Source organism: Arvicola amphibius, chromosome 1, assembly GCF_903992535.2.
Source record: "Arvicola amphibius chromosome 1, mArvAmp1.2, whole genome shotgun sequence".
NCBI classification, from domain to species: domain Eukaryota; kingdom Metazoa; phylum Chordata; class Mammalia; order Rodentia; family Cricetidae; genus Arvicola; species Arvicola amphibius.
In genome coordinates this window covers 151,072,165-151,090,350 of record NC_052047.1, presented here as the reverse complement: position 1 = coordinate 151,090,350, position 18,186 = coordinate 151,072,165, and the positions used below count along the sequence as shown (strand labels likewise).

Here is an 18,186-nt window from a genome sequence, read left to right as displayed (position 1 = left end):
ACCACAGCTGCTCTGTAGACATACACACATTATCTCTGTTACCAAGACACTCATATTTGCACTGCTTGTGAGTCTCCATTGCTGAAAGAACTTGCAGGCATAACCACGAAACAGAAGCCTACTCTGGAGTTTGTATAGCTCTCAAGGTCCCTAGGCCTCAGATCCCATCTTCGTGCCTTCCTCCTGTCCAGCCTGTCTGTGCTGACTGGCCCTGCCCTGAAGATGGAGAAAGATCTGAACTAGAGATTGAATTCTGGGTGGCTCTCCCATTGCCCTCAATCGTGCCTTATCTCAGTGCCTTAGGGTTCCTCTCCATGGGGCTCTGATGCTCACCATCTTCCCTTGCAGGCAGAAAACCTACTCTTGGATGCTGATATGAACATCAAGATTGCAGACTTTGGCTTTAGCAACGAATTCACCTTTGGGAACAAGCTGGACACGTTCTGTGGCAGCCCTCCATATGCCGCCCCAGAACTCTTCCAGGGCAAAAAGTACGACGGTCCTGAGGTGGATGTGTGGAGCCTGGGCGTCATCCTCTACACACTGGTCAGCGGGTCCCTGCCTTTCGATGGACAGAACCTCAAGGTGGAGTGAAGTGCAGCCTTAGATCCTTTCTGGTTCTGTCTCTTCTTGGCCTCTGGTCTTACCTCTATTCTCTCAACTTTCTACTTGTCCACATTTTTTTCAAGCCAGAACCTCACAAAGGCTGAGAAAAGCAGTTCAGTGGTCTTCCCTGCTGGATAGAGTCACGTGCTTGTAATTTCAGCAGTGGAGAGGCTGGGGCAAGAAGATTCAAAATTTCATGCCAGCCTGGGCTGGAGAGTGAGAGATCACAAAACAAACTTAACGGTGGTGGCGGTGGTGGCACACGCCTTTAATCCCAGCACTTGGGAGGCAGAGGCAGGTGGATCTCTGTGAGTTCAAGGCCAGTCTGGTCTACAGAGTGAGTTCCAGGATAGCCAGGACTGTTACAGAGAAACCCTGTCGGGGGGTGGGGTTGGAAAGCAGCAAAAACAAAAAGGGGCTACCAAGGTAGGTTGGTGGATAAAGTTTTATTCCCCAGGACCTACACAGTAGAGGAAGAAAACCTGACCCCCTACAAGTTGTCCTTTGACCTCTACTCACTGTAGCGCACACATACCCCGTCGACAAAATAAATGTTATTTTTCTTAAAAAAACAAAACAAAAAACAATAAAACGCAGTCTTTAAGCATAGGAATTAGAATCTTGATCTTGTCTGGAAGAGACAGTGTTTGTCTACCCCTCTGAAGCACTCTAAGATGTACGTGGTGTATAGGACTTGGTGGCCTCACATGTGAGTTGCCGTAACCCCAGACTTTGCATCCTCTTTTTCAATGTCTGTTTATTTGGATCCTGGATGTAAGACTGTTCCCTTGGCCTGGGGGTGACTTAAATTCTCTAACCACAGGAGCTACGAGAGCGGGTACTGAGGGGAAAATACCGTATTCCGTTCTACATGTCCACGGACTGTGAAAACCTGCTTAAGAAATTTCTCATACTTAATCCTAGTAAGAGAGGCACTTTAGAGGTGAGCAGCGAGAATCCAGCCGGCCAAAAATCCTGGGGTTCCCAAGGAGACCGCCATGCTGAGTTTCCTCCACCTCTGTACTTTGCCTTCCCAGCAAATTATGAAAGACCGGTGGATGAACGTGGGGCACGAAGACGATGAACTGAAACCTTATGTGGAGCCACTCCCTGACTACAAGGACCCCCGGCGGACAGGTGAGGCTGTGCTGGCTGGGAGCTGGAGCCTGCCCATAGATGGAGACCAGCCTTAACTGTCCTCTTCTCCCCCAACCACCAGAGTTGATGGTCTCCATGGGTTACACACGGGAAGAGATCCAGGACTCACTGGTGGGCCAGAGGTACAATGAAGTGATGGCCACCTATCTGCTTCTGGGCTACAAGAGCTCTGAGGTGCGTGCTTTGCATTCTTATGCCCTGACCTGCCATTTGCACTGTAGGTGGCACCCAGCCTTTAGCCTCATACCCTCTGCCTAATTAGCTGGAGGCCTCAGCCATGGTGCATAAGACCCTCGGTTAAAGAGCAGGAGGTGGCGCTAGGCCAGGCCTGGACTCTTGAGGGATGGATGAGTTGAGGTGGCTCATTGTGTTGATTAGAAAGGGCTGAGGTGGTCTGGATGGAAGTTCTGTGCCCATTATCTTTCTTCTCTCTGTCTGGAAGTGTCCATCTCTAGGTTTCTGTGTATATCTGTGTTTTACAGGAAGCTTCCCCAGTGTATTGCCTCTTTTTGGATCTTGTATCTGGATATGTTTCTTTGTGTCACGTGTCTGTCTTGGCTATGGATCTGGAAGCTTTATGGTTGTTCTTTTGCTAGTTTAGGTTCTAAGTGCCCACCTGTCCTCACAGTTTCCTGCACCAGTAGTGGTGGGGTCTCTCTTGGTTATAACTTTAACCTGGTTTAGATATATTTCCATGGCACCTGGTATGAGCCCCAGGTTTCCCTGTGGGAAGGGATGGGTTTCTTAGTCTGAATGTGCATGTGCTTGTGGGCGTGTGTCTCTGGATATGCAGATTTGAGTAGCCCTCTCTGAGGAATTGGTGTCTTTGTGGGACGTGTCCTGTCTATGTCAGAGCATGTGTGATCAAGGGCATTAGTCATGTAAGATGAAGTCTATGTGCTAGGGCAGGGTGGAACATGCTAGCTTATCTATCTGGAGGAACCTCCTCAGGACTTTGAGTCTCCTGTAAAGCCATGCTTTCTGTTCTTACAGCTGGAAGGTGACACCATCACTTTGAAGCCCCGGCCTTCAGCTGATTTGGCCAACAGTAGTGCCCCATCTCCATCCCACAAGGTTCAGCGCAGTGTCTCTGCCAACCCAAAGCAGCGACGCTCCAGTGACCAGGGTATGTGCTTTTGGGAATCACATGTCGGAGACAGCTTTCTTCTGAACCCCAATAGGGTCTAAGGCTGTGGGGAACAGCTGCATTTCAGTCCTGGTTCAGCTCCTTCATGATAGCTTGGCTGTGGGCAGGTTAATAACTCCCTCCACTTCTGTGAAATGGAGCTGTGATGGTAAGAAAGCACCAAGCACACAGCGGGACTTCAGGCAGACTACTTCTCTTACACATTTCACATTTTGCCCCGTAGCCGTCCCTGCCATTCCCACCTCGAATTCCTATTCTAAGAAGACTCAGAGTAACAATGCAGAAAATAAGCGGCCTGAGGAAGAGACAGGGCGGAAAGCCAGCAGCACCGCCAAAGTGCCTGCCAGCCCTCTGCCTGGCCTGGAGAGGAAGAAAACCACTCCTACCCCCTCCACAGTAAGCCATGAGCTACCATCCCCAGGCCCTCATCTCCCTCCTGTCCTCTGGTCTTCCTTGGTGCGGCCTGGCCCTTGGCTGTACCTGAGCTTACTGTACAAAGTAAGCTACAGAGCAGCTTGGGACAGGGCCATCCAGTAGTCCTGGGGAACAGCATTGGCTCCTGTGAGACAGCTCTTGCCCTCCATTCCTCACAGAACAGCGTCCTCTCCACCAGCACAAACCGAAGCAGGAACTCCCCACTTTTGGACAGGGCCAGCCTTGGCCAGTCCTCTATCCAGAATGGTAAAGACAGGTGAGTACCTGGATTGCCTGCCGTGATGTTGGGGCCACTTCTCACAGTGGCAAAGATAGCTTTCAGTAGCATCATCTTCTGCTCTCCAGAGCAGTATCCCTGGAGTCCTGTCCTGGCCCTGTCCAGTCTAGCCATCCACCCTCCCTGCTCCATGCCGTCCTTCCTCCTGTCCTCCTCTGCTCTTTGACATTTACCAAGCATAGGTTACCACATGAGCTGCTCGTCAGTCATCCTGCTTCTTGACCACGCCGAGCCTAGAATTGTCCGTCTGTCTAGGTACCTGTGACTTTGTATTTGGCACCCCAACCGAGGGACTCCCCAGTGAGGGCTCTACTGTGGCCTTAGAAGCAGAGTTCCCCACCTTGCCTGCCGCCTTGCTTGGCGTGTCACATTTCTGGTTCCACCTCTTTGGAGTTTAATGAAATTTTCTCCTCAGCAGCATCCTGTCCTTTGTATAGAGGTAGAGGGAAAATCATTGTTCTCACATATCCTAGGCCACTGTGGCCCTCCTCTCAGTTTTCCCTCATTTTGGTTTTCTCTTCCCAGGCTCTGGCCCTCCTAGCTGCTTACTCACCTTGCCCTCCTTCAGTGACTGGTCCTTAGCTCTCATTCCCTGGAACCACTCCCTGGGCCTGACCTGCATCCGCCGAGGCTACAGCTCTGACTCTGGCCCTGCCCTTGCTTCCTAACCCAGGCTCTTATCTCACCCTTAATCCGGGCCTCTCCGCTGCTTTTGTCTCCTAGCCTAACCATGCCAGGGTCCCGGGCCTCCACGGCTTCTGCTTCTGCCGCAGTCTCTGCGGCCCGGCCCCGCCAGCACCAGAAATCCATGTCTGCCTCCGTACACCCCAACAAGGCCTCTGGGTTGCCCCCCACGGAGAGTAACTGTGAGGTGCCTCGGCCCAGGCAAGTGTGCTGGGGTAGCTAATGCACTTGTCACCCTGGCCTGTCTCACCCTTGCCCTACGGTATCTTCCCACCTAGGGGGACCTGCTGCATTTTGTCATCTTAGCTACAAGAAATAGCTCTGTGCCCTACAGCCAGGAAATAGAGGGCACAGATGACAGTAATGCCCTCTTCCTTTAGCCCCTTCAGAACAGGGGTGCAGGAAGCTGTCCAGAAGCGCCAGAGGGAAGGATTTTTGTTCTGTTCTGAACCTTCTTAGTTTTCATTACGGACAGTCAGCTCTTGAGAGTTCTCATTGTCCCCTTGCAGGTCCAGGGCCAACTCTCTCCAGCCCATACTGCTGTATACATGGGTCCTCCTTGTCTCCCCCCCTCCCCAGACCATCTCACTACTGTCCTCAGTGGTCAGTCCTCTCCTTCTGTGTCCTCCGTGATGGCTGCTTCTGCCCTAGCATTCCCCATCCCCATCCCAGCGCCTGCATGTGCTCAGTACTGGTGGCTCCCTGTACCTGACATATGCCTTTGCCCCTACCTCTTTTCCCATAGCACAGCCCCCCAGCGTGTCCCTGTCGCCTCCCCCTCCGCCCACAACATCAGCAGCAGTGGTGGAGCCCCAGACCGAACTAATTTCCCCCGGGGTGTGTCCAGTCGAAGCACCTTCCATGCTGGGCAGCTCCGACAGGTGCGGGACCAGCAGAATCTGCCCTATGGTGTGACCCCAGCCTCTCCCTCTGGCCATAGCCAGGGCCGGCGGGGGGCCTCTGGCAGCATCTTCAGCAAGTTCACCTCCAAGTTTGTCCGCAGGTGAGGGGCTGGGACCAGGCTTTCCCACTTGCGTGGGGGTTGGTGGTGGGGACAACAGAGCTGGGGTTGGGGCCTTAGCAGGACTGAGAAAGAGGGTTGTTCTCAATATCGTCGGCACCTAGACTCATCCTCTTAGGCCTTTCCCCAGCTCTTCTCAGGCACCCCTCATTTGATGGCCCCAAGCAGATGGGCGATGCCGCCTCCTCTCTAGGGGAGTGTGAACTCAGATGCTAAAATAAAAGCCCCCTCTTCTCTCCTGGGTTCCCATGGAAACTTATATTTGGTGACGCAGCTGCAAAGTCATGAGGCATGAGCTAGGCTGGGTTGACAAGATTTTCCTAGTCTATTCTTGCCCCCTTTGACCTCCTTCCCCTGTTCGCCCTCCCCCAGGTAGATTGTGTCTGGCTCTAACAATGTTCTTCTGCCCCAGGGCTTCCCAGGGCAAACCCCATAAATCAAATGGCTGCTGAGGGCTGCTGTGGCCTCTCCTGCAGCGCCAGGGTTCCAGTACCTTCCTAGCCTAGACCCAGGTGGGGAATCTCTTCATGAGGTGGCTCAGCCATGGGATCTCCTGAGGATACTTTGTCCCTATTCAACCCTGAAGTCTAAACTGTTCAGAACCAGGAGGGGCTTTTTGAGAGCAGATCTACCCCACCTGCTGCTTGTCCCTTCACCCATCCAAGCCGCCAGACACAGGTGAGGCTGCAGGGGCCAACAGACCTGAAGTCCAGGACTCTAGTCTCGCTGAGCGGCTCTTCTAAAACTCGGGAGGCCCTTGAACCTGAAAAGCCCACTCCCACCTGCTTATCCACATACCGTCTTGTTGGTTTTTTGTTTTTTGTTTGTTTGTTTGATTGGGTTTTCTTTTTATTTCTTTTTTTATTTTGTCTCTTTTTGTTTGTTTTTTTTTTTTTAGAAATCTGTCTTTCAGGTTTGCCAGAAGGTAGGCGTTGAGCCCGCTCTGTATGTGTGTGTGTTTGTCTGTCTGTGTCTTTGTCCTGCCTCTGTCACTAACTCCCCTGTTGGCTGATGCTTCCTGTCTCTCTGCTGACCTTGTATATGTGGACCTCCTGTCTGCTATCTTAAAGGGATGAAGACTTCTCTGGTGGGGTCTCACCCCCAAGCCAACCTCCCTGCCCCTTCACACTGGCAGGACTTAGAATACGTGTTCTCCTGAGAAGACATTTTGGGTCCCTCAGAGCAAATGACTTTGCAAGTGAGGGGCCTCCCTTGGTCTGCAGGTACATGTCCTCGAAGAGAAGAGACCTCAGGGACTCTCCCTTTAAGATTGTCTCCTCATCCCTACCCAGGTTTGGGTCGCACTGGGCTCCCTTTCTGGCCCTTCCATGTTGTGTGCATGTGCTGCAAGAAACCTTCACGGGGTTGAGGTGCATCTGCAATGATGTCTTATTTGGGGGTTGTCCTGGACTTGCTGAACCTCAGGGCTGTGACCTGTCTCCCCTGGACTATGGCATGACAGGACTTTGGAGGTACTACAGGGACATTAGGGTCCCTTGGCTAGCCTGACTCCTCCAGGCCCCAGAAGCTTTTGCCTCATAGATGTAGTAGAGCGCCCCCTTCTGGTGGATACTGCAGAACTGACCCAGCCCACCCTGGCACCGCATCTAGGCTCTTTACGCTGCTCTCCTCTGGGCTGTTTCCTCCAGATGTCGCCTGAGCCTGCCAAAGAGCCAAGAGCTGGATATTCTCAGGCAGGGGTCATTCTGCCACCAGGCCCTGGTGGAACAGCAGGAGGGCCCACACCCTGCTCCTGCATCTCCCTTCCTGGGACAGAGCCTGGCTTGTTCAGCTTTGGCCATGTCCTCTGCAGGTGTAGGTACACCAGGTACTGAGCTGCAGACTGAGGGCCAGATTAGGAGCTCTGGATTTGCCTGGCAGGTGTCTTGGCTCCTCAGATGAGAGAGAGATGGGCCAGATGGGATTTTGAGACATCCCTATCACCCATCCCACCCCAGCTCACTGCATGGCTGGCAGGACCTGCCCCATAGGGGCCTGGAGAGAGCGGACGGAGCCCCATCCTTGGCACTCGGGCCCTGCTCACAGTGTGCTCGTTGGCATCTGTGTCTTGTGTCTTCCTGCTCCTTTTACATGTGCTGCTGCTGCTGCTCTCTCCTCCTTCTTGTCCCTCCTCTCCCTACAGCCCCCAGAATCCCGGGTCCGGGTACTCATCTTCCTGGCAGGAGCTGGAGAAGCCGCTCAGCGGGGCCAGACCTCTTTCTCACCTCCCTAGGGCCCTGCCCAGCCCTTGCCTTGTGTGAGCAACCAGCCTGGCAGGCAGCAGTAGGGGCGCTAGCAGCAGTCTTGCCCCGTGGACCCCAGACACCTACCCCAGGTTTTGTCACAGTCCCTCTTCCAAGACAGACAGTGTGGCCTTCACCTCCATCTTCATTCTGACACCCTGGTTATTGGCACAAAAATTTACTCCCAGCCCCCATGCCAGTAGCAATCTTAAGCCTGGATGTGGGCTGGATGGGGAGCTACTGGTGCTGGGCTGTGCTCTGGGTACAATGTGCCTGCACAGCCACACCCTCCTCCCCCAGAGCTAGGGCTCCTTCCACCAGCACAGATCTCTGGGAATGTGGGGAGGGACAGCCCCCCGCTGGGGCTCCCTGTCAGAAAGGGGCAGTCAAGCTGCCAGTGTGAGGTACTGCCAAGCCATGTTGGTCTGTAGATGGCTGGCAAGTAGCTTTTGGGTTTGGGTCCTGCCCACCCACTAGTGGCATGTCCCCAGACCCAGCCTCACCCGGGTCTGCAGGGTGGAAGGAGCGAGAGATCCCAGACTAAACTCTCCCTCGCTCTGTTTTTTGAGGAACCTGAATGAACCTGAAAGCAAAGACCGAGTGGAGACGCTCAGGTGAGAGGGCCGGAGCCAGCACTGTTGGCCCTGCCCAGGCCACCGGGCTTGTCACCGCATCCTGCTCCTCTTCCTCCTGCCTCTCTCTCTCCTCTCCTCTCTCTCTCCTCTTTCTCTCCTCCCTCTCTCTCCCTCTCTGGCTATTCTGCCCTGCCTCCCTCTTGGGGGCTCCCTTTCCTAGGAGAATTTCCCTTTCCCACGCCTACCCGCAGTGGTTCTGGGCCTTGCTCAGGTCCTAGTGCATTCTGGAACCAGAACCCTGGCAGGGCAGGGACACTCCAGGTTCCTACCCTTCCTGGCCTTGCTGCTCAGCCTCATCATCCTCATGAAGGACAGTCTGCTTGGTGCTGCTCAGTGCCCTTGTTTCCTGCCTGATTCCCTAAAGAAAAGAACCAGTAACAGCATGGACCTGTCACCCTACCCCAGCTGGCCTCTTCTCGCCCTCCATCCTGAGAGACAAGAGCCAGAGGCCTCCCATGTCCTATGTGCCTCTCCAGGACAAGGGACTGGCTGCTCCCTCTTCCAGCTGTTGCTGCGCTCCTTCCTGCTTTCCTCTCTGGCCTCAGGGTCTGTCTGCCAGGGTGGATCTCATGGGTGGGATGTCTCAGCCCCCATCTTACACCTCCCTCTACCCTGTCCACAGACCTCACGTGGTAGGCGGTGGAGGCAATGACAAGGAAAAGGAAGAATTTCGGGAGGCCAAGCCTCGTTCCCTGCGCTTCACCTGGAGCATGAAGACCACGAGCTCTATGGAGCCCAATGAGATGATGCGGGAAATCCGCAAGGTGCTGGACGCCAACAGCTGCCAAAGCGAGCTGCACGAGCGATACATGCTGCTGTGCATGCATGGCACCCCAGGCCACGAGAACTTTGTGCAGTGGGAGATGGAGGTGTGCAAACTGCCCCGGCTGTCTCTCAACGGTGTTCGGTTTAAGCGGATATCAGGCACCTCCATGGCCTTCAAAAACATTGCCTCCAAAATAGCCAATGAGCTGAAGCTTTAACAGGCTGTCAGGAGGGGGGCAGCAGAGACCACCAGTGGACTTGGCTGCTTGGGCCAACCCTGCATCCCCAGGGAGAAACTGCAGGATGAATTGGTGTGTCTCCCCTGCTGGCACTTGTCCCCTTCCAGGCTCTTCTCAGTTTTTTCTTCCATGTTTGTGGGGGATGGGAAATGGTTCTTCCTCCCTCACATTCACCCCTGCCCAGAAGTCCCTCCTTCCCCTCTTCCCCTACAGGAGGCAAAGGAAGGGGAAGGTGTTGGGGGGGGGGGGGCAGGGCTCCCCCTCGGTACTGCGGTTGCACAGAGTATTTCGCCTAAACCAAGAAAATTTTTATTACCAAAAAGAAAAAAAAGGAAAAAAAAAAACAAAAAACTCCCAGCGGCCACCTTTCCTCCCTGCCCCATTGGGACAGTCAAGACTGGATCTGTGGGGTTCCTGGGAGGGTGGCTCAGGGCTGGAACACTCTCAGGCAAGAGTGGTGGAGTTCCCTGGCAGGCCCTCCGCCAGGCCCACTTTGGGCTTCTCCCCTCTCCCCACTTCTTTCCCCTCCAAGCGACCCACCAGAGGTGGCCTTCCCCGCCCCCGGGCCCTTGGGCTACAGGCCTTTACACTGGGGCCGGGTGGGGGTACTGCACAGCCTTGGCGAGGGCGGGCGGTGGGACCCTGGCTCCCTCCATACCATGTCCTCTGCTCACCTTCCCCAAAGCTGGGCATTTCCTTCCATGAGCTGCTGTGGGGATATTTGTTCCCCTCCTCAGAAGTCTGTGCCATCTTCTCCCACCTTTCCGGCGGAAGGCGGGGCTGACCCCCAGTACTGGGAGAGGGGTGGGGGTTGGGTCGTGGGCTCTCAGCCCCCAGGGGGCTGCTTGGGAGGGGGGACACAGTCTTCTCCGTTCTGGGCGTGTTTGTCTGAAAGCACAGCCCCTCACCACCACCACCCCACTGCTTCCCCTTCCTTGGCATTAATCTGGGCACCATTCTCTTCCTTCAGCCTTGCCTTTTCTTCCTGGCGCTGCCGCCCCTCCTCTCAGGAGACTGCCCAGGGCCTCCATGGCTGCCTGGCGGAAGGCTGGATTGGGCGGCAGGTCCAGGAGCCTCTGTCCTTCATAGGGTGGGGCAAAGTGACTCCCGCTTGCTAACCTCCAAGGCCAGTGTGTGAATGGGTGGCTCTAGGCGCTTGGCTGGTGGTGGCCACTGCATCCCTTAATTTATTTCTCTGCTGTTTCAGTTCTTGAGAAATTGGGGGAGTCTTACAGAGGCTGCCCCTGCCCTCACCTGAGTTGTACATTTTTTTTGTGATGGGTTTTATTTTTTATTTTATTATTTTTTTTGATTTACAATGACTCCGCCCCAGCCTGTGTCGTGTCACCCCCACCCACACCGGTTCTTCACCCTGGCTCCCAGACCAGGCCAGACTCAGCCTCATGTTGAGTCCTTGGGTTCCAGGAAGGGACCTTGCCAACCTCAACCCTCCAGCCCCGTGCTCCACTGGCTATGGCTCAGACCAAGGGCTCCTCCTCCTCCCCCCTCTTGCCCTATGGAACAGCCCGGGTGCTCCAAGGGGGCCAGGAGGGCATGGCTTGGCTCCCAGCGACTGGGGTGGGGGCCGGGGCACCCAGGCAAGGTGGCCCCTCCCTGCCTAGCCCCCTCTTCCCTTACCCTGCACTTAGTTTCTCCTCTGGATCAAACACGTAATAAAGAGAATGTTTGGAATCTGAGCTGCCTCCTGTTTCTTCTCCCTGTTGGGCGGGGACTCACTGCTCCCCTGGGCAAGATGTGGCCTTGCAGAATTGGTTACTGTCTGGGTCCTGGGGGAGGCCAGTGCTAGTTGGCCAGCCCCCTTCCACCCACACAAAGACAAAGACTCATACGTTAAGAGGTTGCATTTATTTCTTTTTTAAAAATGTTGAAAAATAAACCCATGTCTGTGTAAGTCCCCAACCCTCCTTTCTCCAAGCTTCTTGGGGGTGGACAAAGTGGGCCCTCTACAGCTGCTCAGTATTCTTCCTACCAGGTCTCTGCCATCACCACCCCAATCCCCTCCCCAGTGCACCTGACTTATTGCTAAAAGGAGGGAAAGGTGAATGAGGCCAGCTAACACCCCAATTGTCCTCTCGCCCATCCCCCATGCTAAAGTCACTACCCCCACACAAAGGGTAGGCCAAGAGGCCAAGCCCTCGCGGGCAGGCGGGCAGGCAGGCAAGGAGGCAGCCATTCCAGTCACAGCCAGGAAGCAGAGTCCCTGCAGGCCCGGAGCTCTAGCCCCTGGCTGGGGGTTGACAAGCTCAGCTGCCAAGAACACATGCAGAACCCACAGGTTCAAGCTGTGCCAACTGGCAGCTCTGGGTCTTTGAAAGACCTGGCAAAAGCCCTAGTCCCTTCTGTCCTTAAGTGATGCTAGAGATATCCAGCCAAGGGTTCAGGAGCCTCTGGGCAGTGAAGGATCCAGGGCTCAAATTGAGGGTGCAGGGGGCTCCAAGGGGGCTCCAATCAGGGTAGGTGGAGGCTGAGGACCAGGGCGGGCACTGTGGCGAGAGGCAGCCAGGGCAGGGCGGATGAGAGGCGGTGGGGGCTGGTTGGGGGCCAGCCGGGGCTGCAGGAAGCGGCCCTGTTGCAAGGGAGGTGGCTGGCGGAGCAATGTGGGAGCTGTGGGCAGAGGTGGCCTCAGCAGTGGAGGTGGCTGGGAAAGTGAGGTGGGTGGTGGAGGTGGGGGCGGTGCAGGGGGTACTGATCGGGGGGGTACTGATGTTGAGACAGATGTAATCTGGACCTGAGGGGGAGAGAAAAGGGTGAGGAGGCTGCTCCTGGACATGCTCAGCAGCCCTAGACTCACCTGTCCTCTGAAGACAACCCCCAGCCTCTCACCTCATCATCTTCTTCTAGGGCTGGGGCTGGCACAGGAGCCCCTCGCCTGGCCTCTTCCATAGGGACTGGAGCTGCAGGGGCCCCGTCCTGTTCAGCCTCCCATTCCTGCAGCACCTCCTCCAGGTTGAAGCGGCGACGGTAGCTCACAAAGAAGGTCTTCACTTGGGTCAGTGTCTTGTTCCCAATCACCTCTGCAATAGCCCCAAAGTCTTTGCCATATCTACGGATAGCTGCAAGGGTCAAAAAGGGCAGCAAACTGTAAATGCCCCTCAGAACTATTTATTTCCCCTCTGCTTCAGCTCCTGGAAAGGTAAGAGAGATCCCGAAGGTTCTCAAGTCTTGCCATGGCATGACCCACCTTGTACAGCCAGAAGTTGCTCATCTGTGGTCCAGCGGGAATTGAACTTGGTATTCGCCTGAAAAGCAAGAATATAAATAATGATTATACTAAAAATATATAAAGGGAGGGAGGGAATGGAAAGATAAATGGTCAGTGGTTAAGAGCACTGGCGCTCCAGCAGAGGGACCTATGGTCAGTTCCCAGCATTTTCTGCAACTCCAGCTCTAGGGTATCTGGCGCCCTCTTCTGGCCTCCACGGTCAGCAGGGACACATTTACAAAGACAGTAGACAAACACACATGAAAAGAAATAATCTTTCAGCTGGGCAGTGGTGGCGCAGGCCTTTAATCCCAGCACTTGGGAGGCAGAGGCAGGCGGATCTCTGAGTTTTCGAGGCCAGCCTGGTTTACAAGAGCTAGTTCCAGGACAGGGAAACCCTGTCTCGAAAAACCAAAAAAAAAAAAAAAAAAGAAAGAAAGAAAGAATCTTTCAAAATGCCAGGATTTGGGAGGCAGAAACAGGGGCGGATCTCTGAGTTCAAGGCCAGCCTAGTCTACACAGAGAAACCCTGTCTCAAAAAGCCAAAAATAAGTAATTAAAATACGTATTTGGGGGCTGGTTAGATGTCTCAGGGGGTAAAGGCTTCTGCTGCCAGGGCTGATAACCTGAGAGTGATCCCCAGGATCCACAACATGGAAGGAAACAACTCCTGCAGATTATCCTCCGAAATAACTCCTGCAGATTATCCTCCGACCCCCTCATGTGCACTGTGGTGTCTGCCCTGTCCGACTCCACCCCGCCCAAGTCAATATGAAAAGGGTTTTGTTAAAATACTTGCTTCCTCCTCAAGTCTGTTCTGCCTCTAGGGAAAAGCCCTTTTGCACCCAAATAAACATAACAGCCTTACCTCAGGGGGGCGGAGAGGGTCAATGCCACCCTCCAGTGCTTGGCGGAGGCTGCTATTGGTCTGCTTCATGCTCTGAACCTACAGAGGCCAAGGAGAAAGGACCATGGGACTGTGCATCCCAGGAGGCCAACACCGCCCCTGCCCCAGCCCTCCCCTCCATAGAGCACTGAGCCACCACCACCATCCCAACCCACTCCTTCCTCAAAATCGTAGGACACTGGCGATTTGCTCATGTTGGTGGGGATTTTTTTTTTTTTTTTTGAGGGAACCACAGCCCAGTCTGACTTCAAACTTGCTACAGAGCTAAGACTGGCCTTGAACTCTTAATTCTCCTGCCTCTCCCTCCCCAAGTGCTGGGACTACTGGTGCTTGCCACAGCACCCAGCTTTCTTATTTGAGAACAAGTCTTGGGGCTTGCTAGGAAGCTGAGGGGCAAAACAGACAGGGGGACGTGCTCGCCACAAAACCTGATGACCTGAGTCTGATTCCCAGAACTCATAAAGGTAGGAGAGAACCACGTGAGCACATGGCACCATACCCATACACATATCGTCTACACATACATACGTGCAGCTTCCATTTCCTTAGAGGTGCTTGCCACCAATCCTGACCTGAGTTTGATTCCCAGGTCCTACCTAGTAGAGAGAGCCCACTCCACAAGTTATCTGCCCTCCACTATGGCATGTGTGAGCCCCTGCCCACACACAAAATAATAAAATAAATGAGATAAGACGTCCCATACCCCAGATAGCCTCAACTTCGCTCTGTAGCCAAGGACAGCCACCTGCCTACGTTTAAGGTCTAGAGGAGCTAGAGAGTAAGTAGCTCAGCTGGTACTGCTTGCCCAGTATGCATGATCCCCAGCACTTCATAAACAGGACATGATGATACATGTCTGTAATCCCAGTACTGGGGGTGGGGGAGCGGAGGCTGAAGAGTCAGAAACTCAAGGTTATCCTCTATTATAGATAGAGGATACTAGCCTAGAATACATGAGACCCTGTTCCCCACTCCCCCCAAAAAAGGCCGGGGAGCTGCCCAGACAGGCAGGTAAAAGTGCTTGCCACAAAGCCCAACAACCTAAGCTTGCTCCCCGAACTCACGTAAAGGTAGAAAGAAAAAACTACATGAACACCAAGGCACACATGCCTGTGCACCTATCATACACACATGTGAACACCTGTGCGCACACACACACACACACCAGAAAGGAATGTCAAGCTATCCTGAGTCCCTGGTGGTGGCAGAGAGTTAAGCTTGGCACTGCATCATCTCCCTTACACCTCAGCTGCCCCAACACAGGTCTTGGGAGCTGATGATCCCCTCTGCATGGCCCCCTTTCCTTGGGCCCCCACCTGGCGCTTAAGAGAGATGAGCTGTGAGTCGAGACCTCGGAGTGTGAGGTTAGCGAGGTCTGGGCTTCCCGACACCGCTGTGAGGCCTTCAGGACTCAGGTACATGCCCTTGGGTGGCCGTCTCCGAGTTCGAAGCGGGTGGTGGCGGTACTGAGACACCTGAACCTCCTTCTTCCCAGGACCAGGCCGTGCACTCAGAGGTCGGGATGGCAGAGGCTGGAAGAAATAAGGAACACTGTGTACTTCTGAGGCCAAGCTGAGGGTAGGCAGGGCAGAGCAGCTAGGAGCCTTACCTCTCGCTTAGGGTCTCCAGGATCTGGCTCTCCCTCACTCACAGTCCCTCGTCCCTCTTCAAGCTCATCACTGCTGACACAGGGCCAGGGAGGAAATGAGGCAAGGCCCAACCCAAACTGTCAGCCCCCTGCCCCCTACCAGCAATCCCCACCCCCACCTGTCTTCTTTGTCCTTACGGCCACCCAGCCGCCTGGCCTGCCTGTCCATCACACTAGTTCGACTTCGGGTCTTCTTCCAAGAGTAGTAATACTTCACCAGGCTGGGAATCAGCTTGTCAGGTAGCTGGGGAAGCAAGGCCAGAAATAGGAGTCCACCTGAAACTCTGGCCCCAGGTAAGCTCTTTCTGACTGAAGGGCTGAGGACATAGACTTACCATCTGCTGGATCCGCTGGAAGCACTTGCCATGAAATCCAAAGGCCTGTTCGAACAGCACCTTGTCCTCCACCGTCCACTCATCGGGGAAGGGGGTGAAGTTGGCCAGGTCAGCCAGCGATTTCTCCACATCGTGTTTGTGCCAGAGAAGCATGCCCAGTGCCTGGCCCAGGACAGGGGCAGCTCAGGTCCTGCCACCCCGGCGCTGCTCTACCCTGTCCCACTCCCAGCCCTCAGGACCTCCAGCCCACCTGCTCAATGTTGTAGCCATGCTTCTCCTTGGCCATGGCAATGTACTTGTCAACTGCAGGGGGAAGGAGTGGGGTCACAGAGGGTAAGCCCCTCAAAGCAAGGTCCTCTTGTCAGTCTAGAGCCCCTTTACATTGCCCAGGCTGACCTCAAGCTCCTAGGCTGCGGCAATGCTCCTACCAGACTTCATGTAGGCGGGACTAACAGCCCACTTCTAAGGCAGGGCTGGAGCCCTGCTCCCAAGATTGGGCCTGACCGGGGCCCACCCCACTCACGTTTGGCGTCTGATACGCAGTGGTTGGGTGACCACACCAACATCCCCTTCAGCTCCTTGTTGCTATAGCGTGCAGGGCTCTCTGAAAGGCAGAAGAGCAGAATTAGCCTGGTGGCATTCACAGGGACAGGAGACCACTGAGCAACACAGTCAAGCTGGGAGGTGAGGCCCAGAAGGGAAGGAGGAGCAGAGACCCAGACAGGAAGGCAGAGCAGGAAAAGTAACAGTGCCACGGGGCCACCCACCCCGCCCACCGCCTGTCCCTCAAGCAGAAGCCAGCCAAGAGTTCCCAGGTGGGGCTGCAGGCCAAGCCATCAGCCTCTACCCCTCCCTCCATGTCTGTCCTGCCACTCACCAGGCTTGCACTCCGGAATTACTGCTTGGTAATTGGTTCCAACACGGATCATGCTGTCTGTGGAGCCAGGGGAGGCAGTCAAGACTCCAGGGAAGTGGGGGGAGGATATGGCGGGGGAGATGGCTGATTTGGAGTTCTTCTTTCTGGCCACTCAGGGCCCCCACCACCAGGAAACTCACTTTTCCCTGGTAGTTCCCCCCCAGCTACCCTCCGAGACAGAGGGGACTGGGAGAGAGACCCTGCCTAGTCATGGCCATGGGGGAGGGGGTTAAGAGGACAGTTTTAAAGGCCAGGCCAGAGCAAAGAGCTTTGTTCTGGCTGGGGGGTGGAGGCTTGGAGGGTTGCCCCTAGACCTGGAGCTCATCCTTGCAGGGAGCCCTGGGCTCCTCCCCACCACATGAGCTTCACAGCTCCGCATGGAGGTGTCTTTCCAGCCCCTGGCCCAATCAGACCTCAGTCCCCTGCAAGGTGGCAAGGAATAAGGGACCCAATCCATCCAAGTGAGGCACCCTATAAGCTCCCTCAGCAACTGAGGGCAAAGGGGAGGTGGGTGGGCAGAGGCCCAGGCTGTGGATTCCCGGTGCCGGTAGCCCCAAGCATGAGAAAGCAAAGGCTGCAATTCAGGAGCGGCAGAAACCATCTGTGGTTTGCAACTCTCCCCCTCCCCACCTTCCGTGTCTCCTCCCCGGACCAGCGCGCCTTTAACCCTAGGCCACCGGGCTCACCGTGCGAGTGCTCCTCCTCGCTGCTGTCATCCTCCGAGTGCGGCTGTCCGCCGTTGGGTGCCGTCTTGGCCCGACTTCGGGACAGGATTCCGGAGCCCGCACTGGGCTTCTCCATCACCGAGGGCATTACCCCGCCCGGCTGCCCCGGGGGGGCGCGGGAGCCTTTGGAGAGCGTCGGAGCTTGCCGCGCTTGCCTCGAGTGCTGCGCCTGGCCCGACCTGGAGAGGTCGCCACTGAGGCTATGAGAGGCGGGAGGTCAGCGTGGCTTGGGTCCGAGAGGTCGGGGCCCCGTAGGGCTGCCCTAGCGCTCACTGCGACCCCCACGGGCGAGGACCGCAGAAAAGTTTATGAAGAAGTGGGGGTACGTGGGGGACGATGCGGCCGGGGGCACACTTGCTCCGTGCGCCCTTCGGGGTTGGGGCTCCCCCGGGAGGAGTCGGGGCGCGCTGCCCTCGGGGAGCCCCGGAGCCGCGCCGCGCGCCTGCCCACGCCGTTCGACCGGCGAGGGCTGCCGCGCAGTGGCCGCCGCTGCGGGCTCCGCGCCCCTCGGCTGTACCGAGGATGCCCAGTCCCCACTGGGGGAATCCTGCCCGGCCGGACCCCACGACAGCCACTCCAGCCCGCAGGGGCCCCAGCGGCGGGACGGCGCGCACGGCGTGCGGCGCTGGAGCAGAGTTGCCGGGAGGCGGGCGCAGCGCAGCCGCGGGCGCCGCCTCGCACCCTCCCCGGCGCGCTCCTCGCCCCGCCGCGCTCGCGCTACCGCCGCTCGCTCGCCAGCTCTCCGCCGCCGCTCGCTCCTCGCGCACACAATGAAGCTGCTGGCAGGGAAGTAGTGCCGGCTGCGGCCTCAGCACCCCTCCCCCAGTCGATGCCTCCGCCAGCTGAACATCTGGCCCTGGGGTGGGAGGGAGGGCCCGGGGGGCGGGGCCTAGGGCCGGGGCTAGACCTCCAGGGGGTGGGGTCAGGACCAGGATGGCGAGCGCGTAACCCCCCCCCCCAGGGAGCGCCCCTCGCGTCTTTGAGCTCTCAGACTTGTCCCCTGTGGGTAGACCTCAGTGTCCCCCAGGAGAAGCCCCGGGGTCAGCCCCACCCACAAGCACACCGGCTCCACACACTAGTGGGCTCCGATTACTGTGGTCTGCCCCGGGGGCCCAGAGGCCGCCTGTCCGCCCGCCCGGGTGGAGCCCAGCTTTTCCTTCCATTTCTCTTCCTGCCAAGGAACTCCCTGCCCCCCCTTCCGCAGGGGGACCCCCCCTTCATG

General features: G+C 56.2%; 2 protein-coding genes across 2 annotated transcripts in view; one reads left to right on the top strand and one right to left on the bottom strand.

Moving 5' to 3' along the window:
* Mark2 (microtubule affinity regulating kinase 2) overlaps positions 1-10,907 on the top strand; it is a 66,129-nt gene extending 55,222 nt beyond the window's left edge. The window contains 12 exon segments of the mRNA XM_038331059.1: positions 349-585; positions 1,430-1,549; positions 1,644-1,743; positions 1,826-1,938; positions 2,758-2,890; positions 3,135-3,307; positions 3,505-3,602; positions 4,347-4,508; positions 5,053-5,310; positions 6,227-6,253; positions 8,141-8,185; positions 8,829-10,907. Coding sequence (XP_038186987.1) covers positions 349-585; positions 1,430-1,549; positions 1,644-1,743; positions 1,826-1,938; positions 2,758-2,890; positions 3,135-3,307; positions 3,505-3,602; positions 4,347-4,508; positions 5,053-5,310; positions 6,227-6,253; positions 8,141-8,185; positions 8,829-9,189 — 1,827 coding nt within the window. The 3' untranslated portion in view covers positions 9,190-10,907.
* A 734-nt stretch (positions 10,908-11,641) lies between these two features.
* Rcor2 (REST corepressor 2) lies at positions 11,642-17,052 on the bottom strand. Its single transcript, XM_038343792.1, has 12 exons — positions 16,926-17,052; positions 16,201-16,257; positions 15,847-15,927; positions 15,574-15,626; positions 15,324-15,485; positions 15,108-15,232; positions 14,950-15,019; positions 14,657-14,872; positions 13,302-13,379; positions 12,413-12,470; positions 12,055-12,284; positions 11,642-11,959 (listed from the first exon to the last, which is right to left on the bottom strand). The coding sequence occupies exons 1-12, from the start codon at positions 17,050-17,052 to the stop codon at positions 11,642-11,644; spliced, it is 1,575 nt and encodes a 524-aa protein (XP_038199720.1).
* Positions 17,053-18,186: the final 1,134 nt, after the last annotated feature.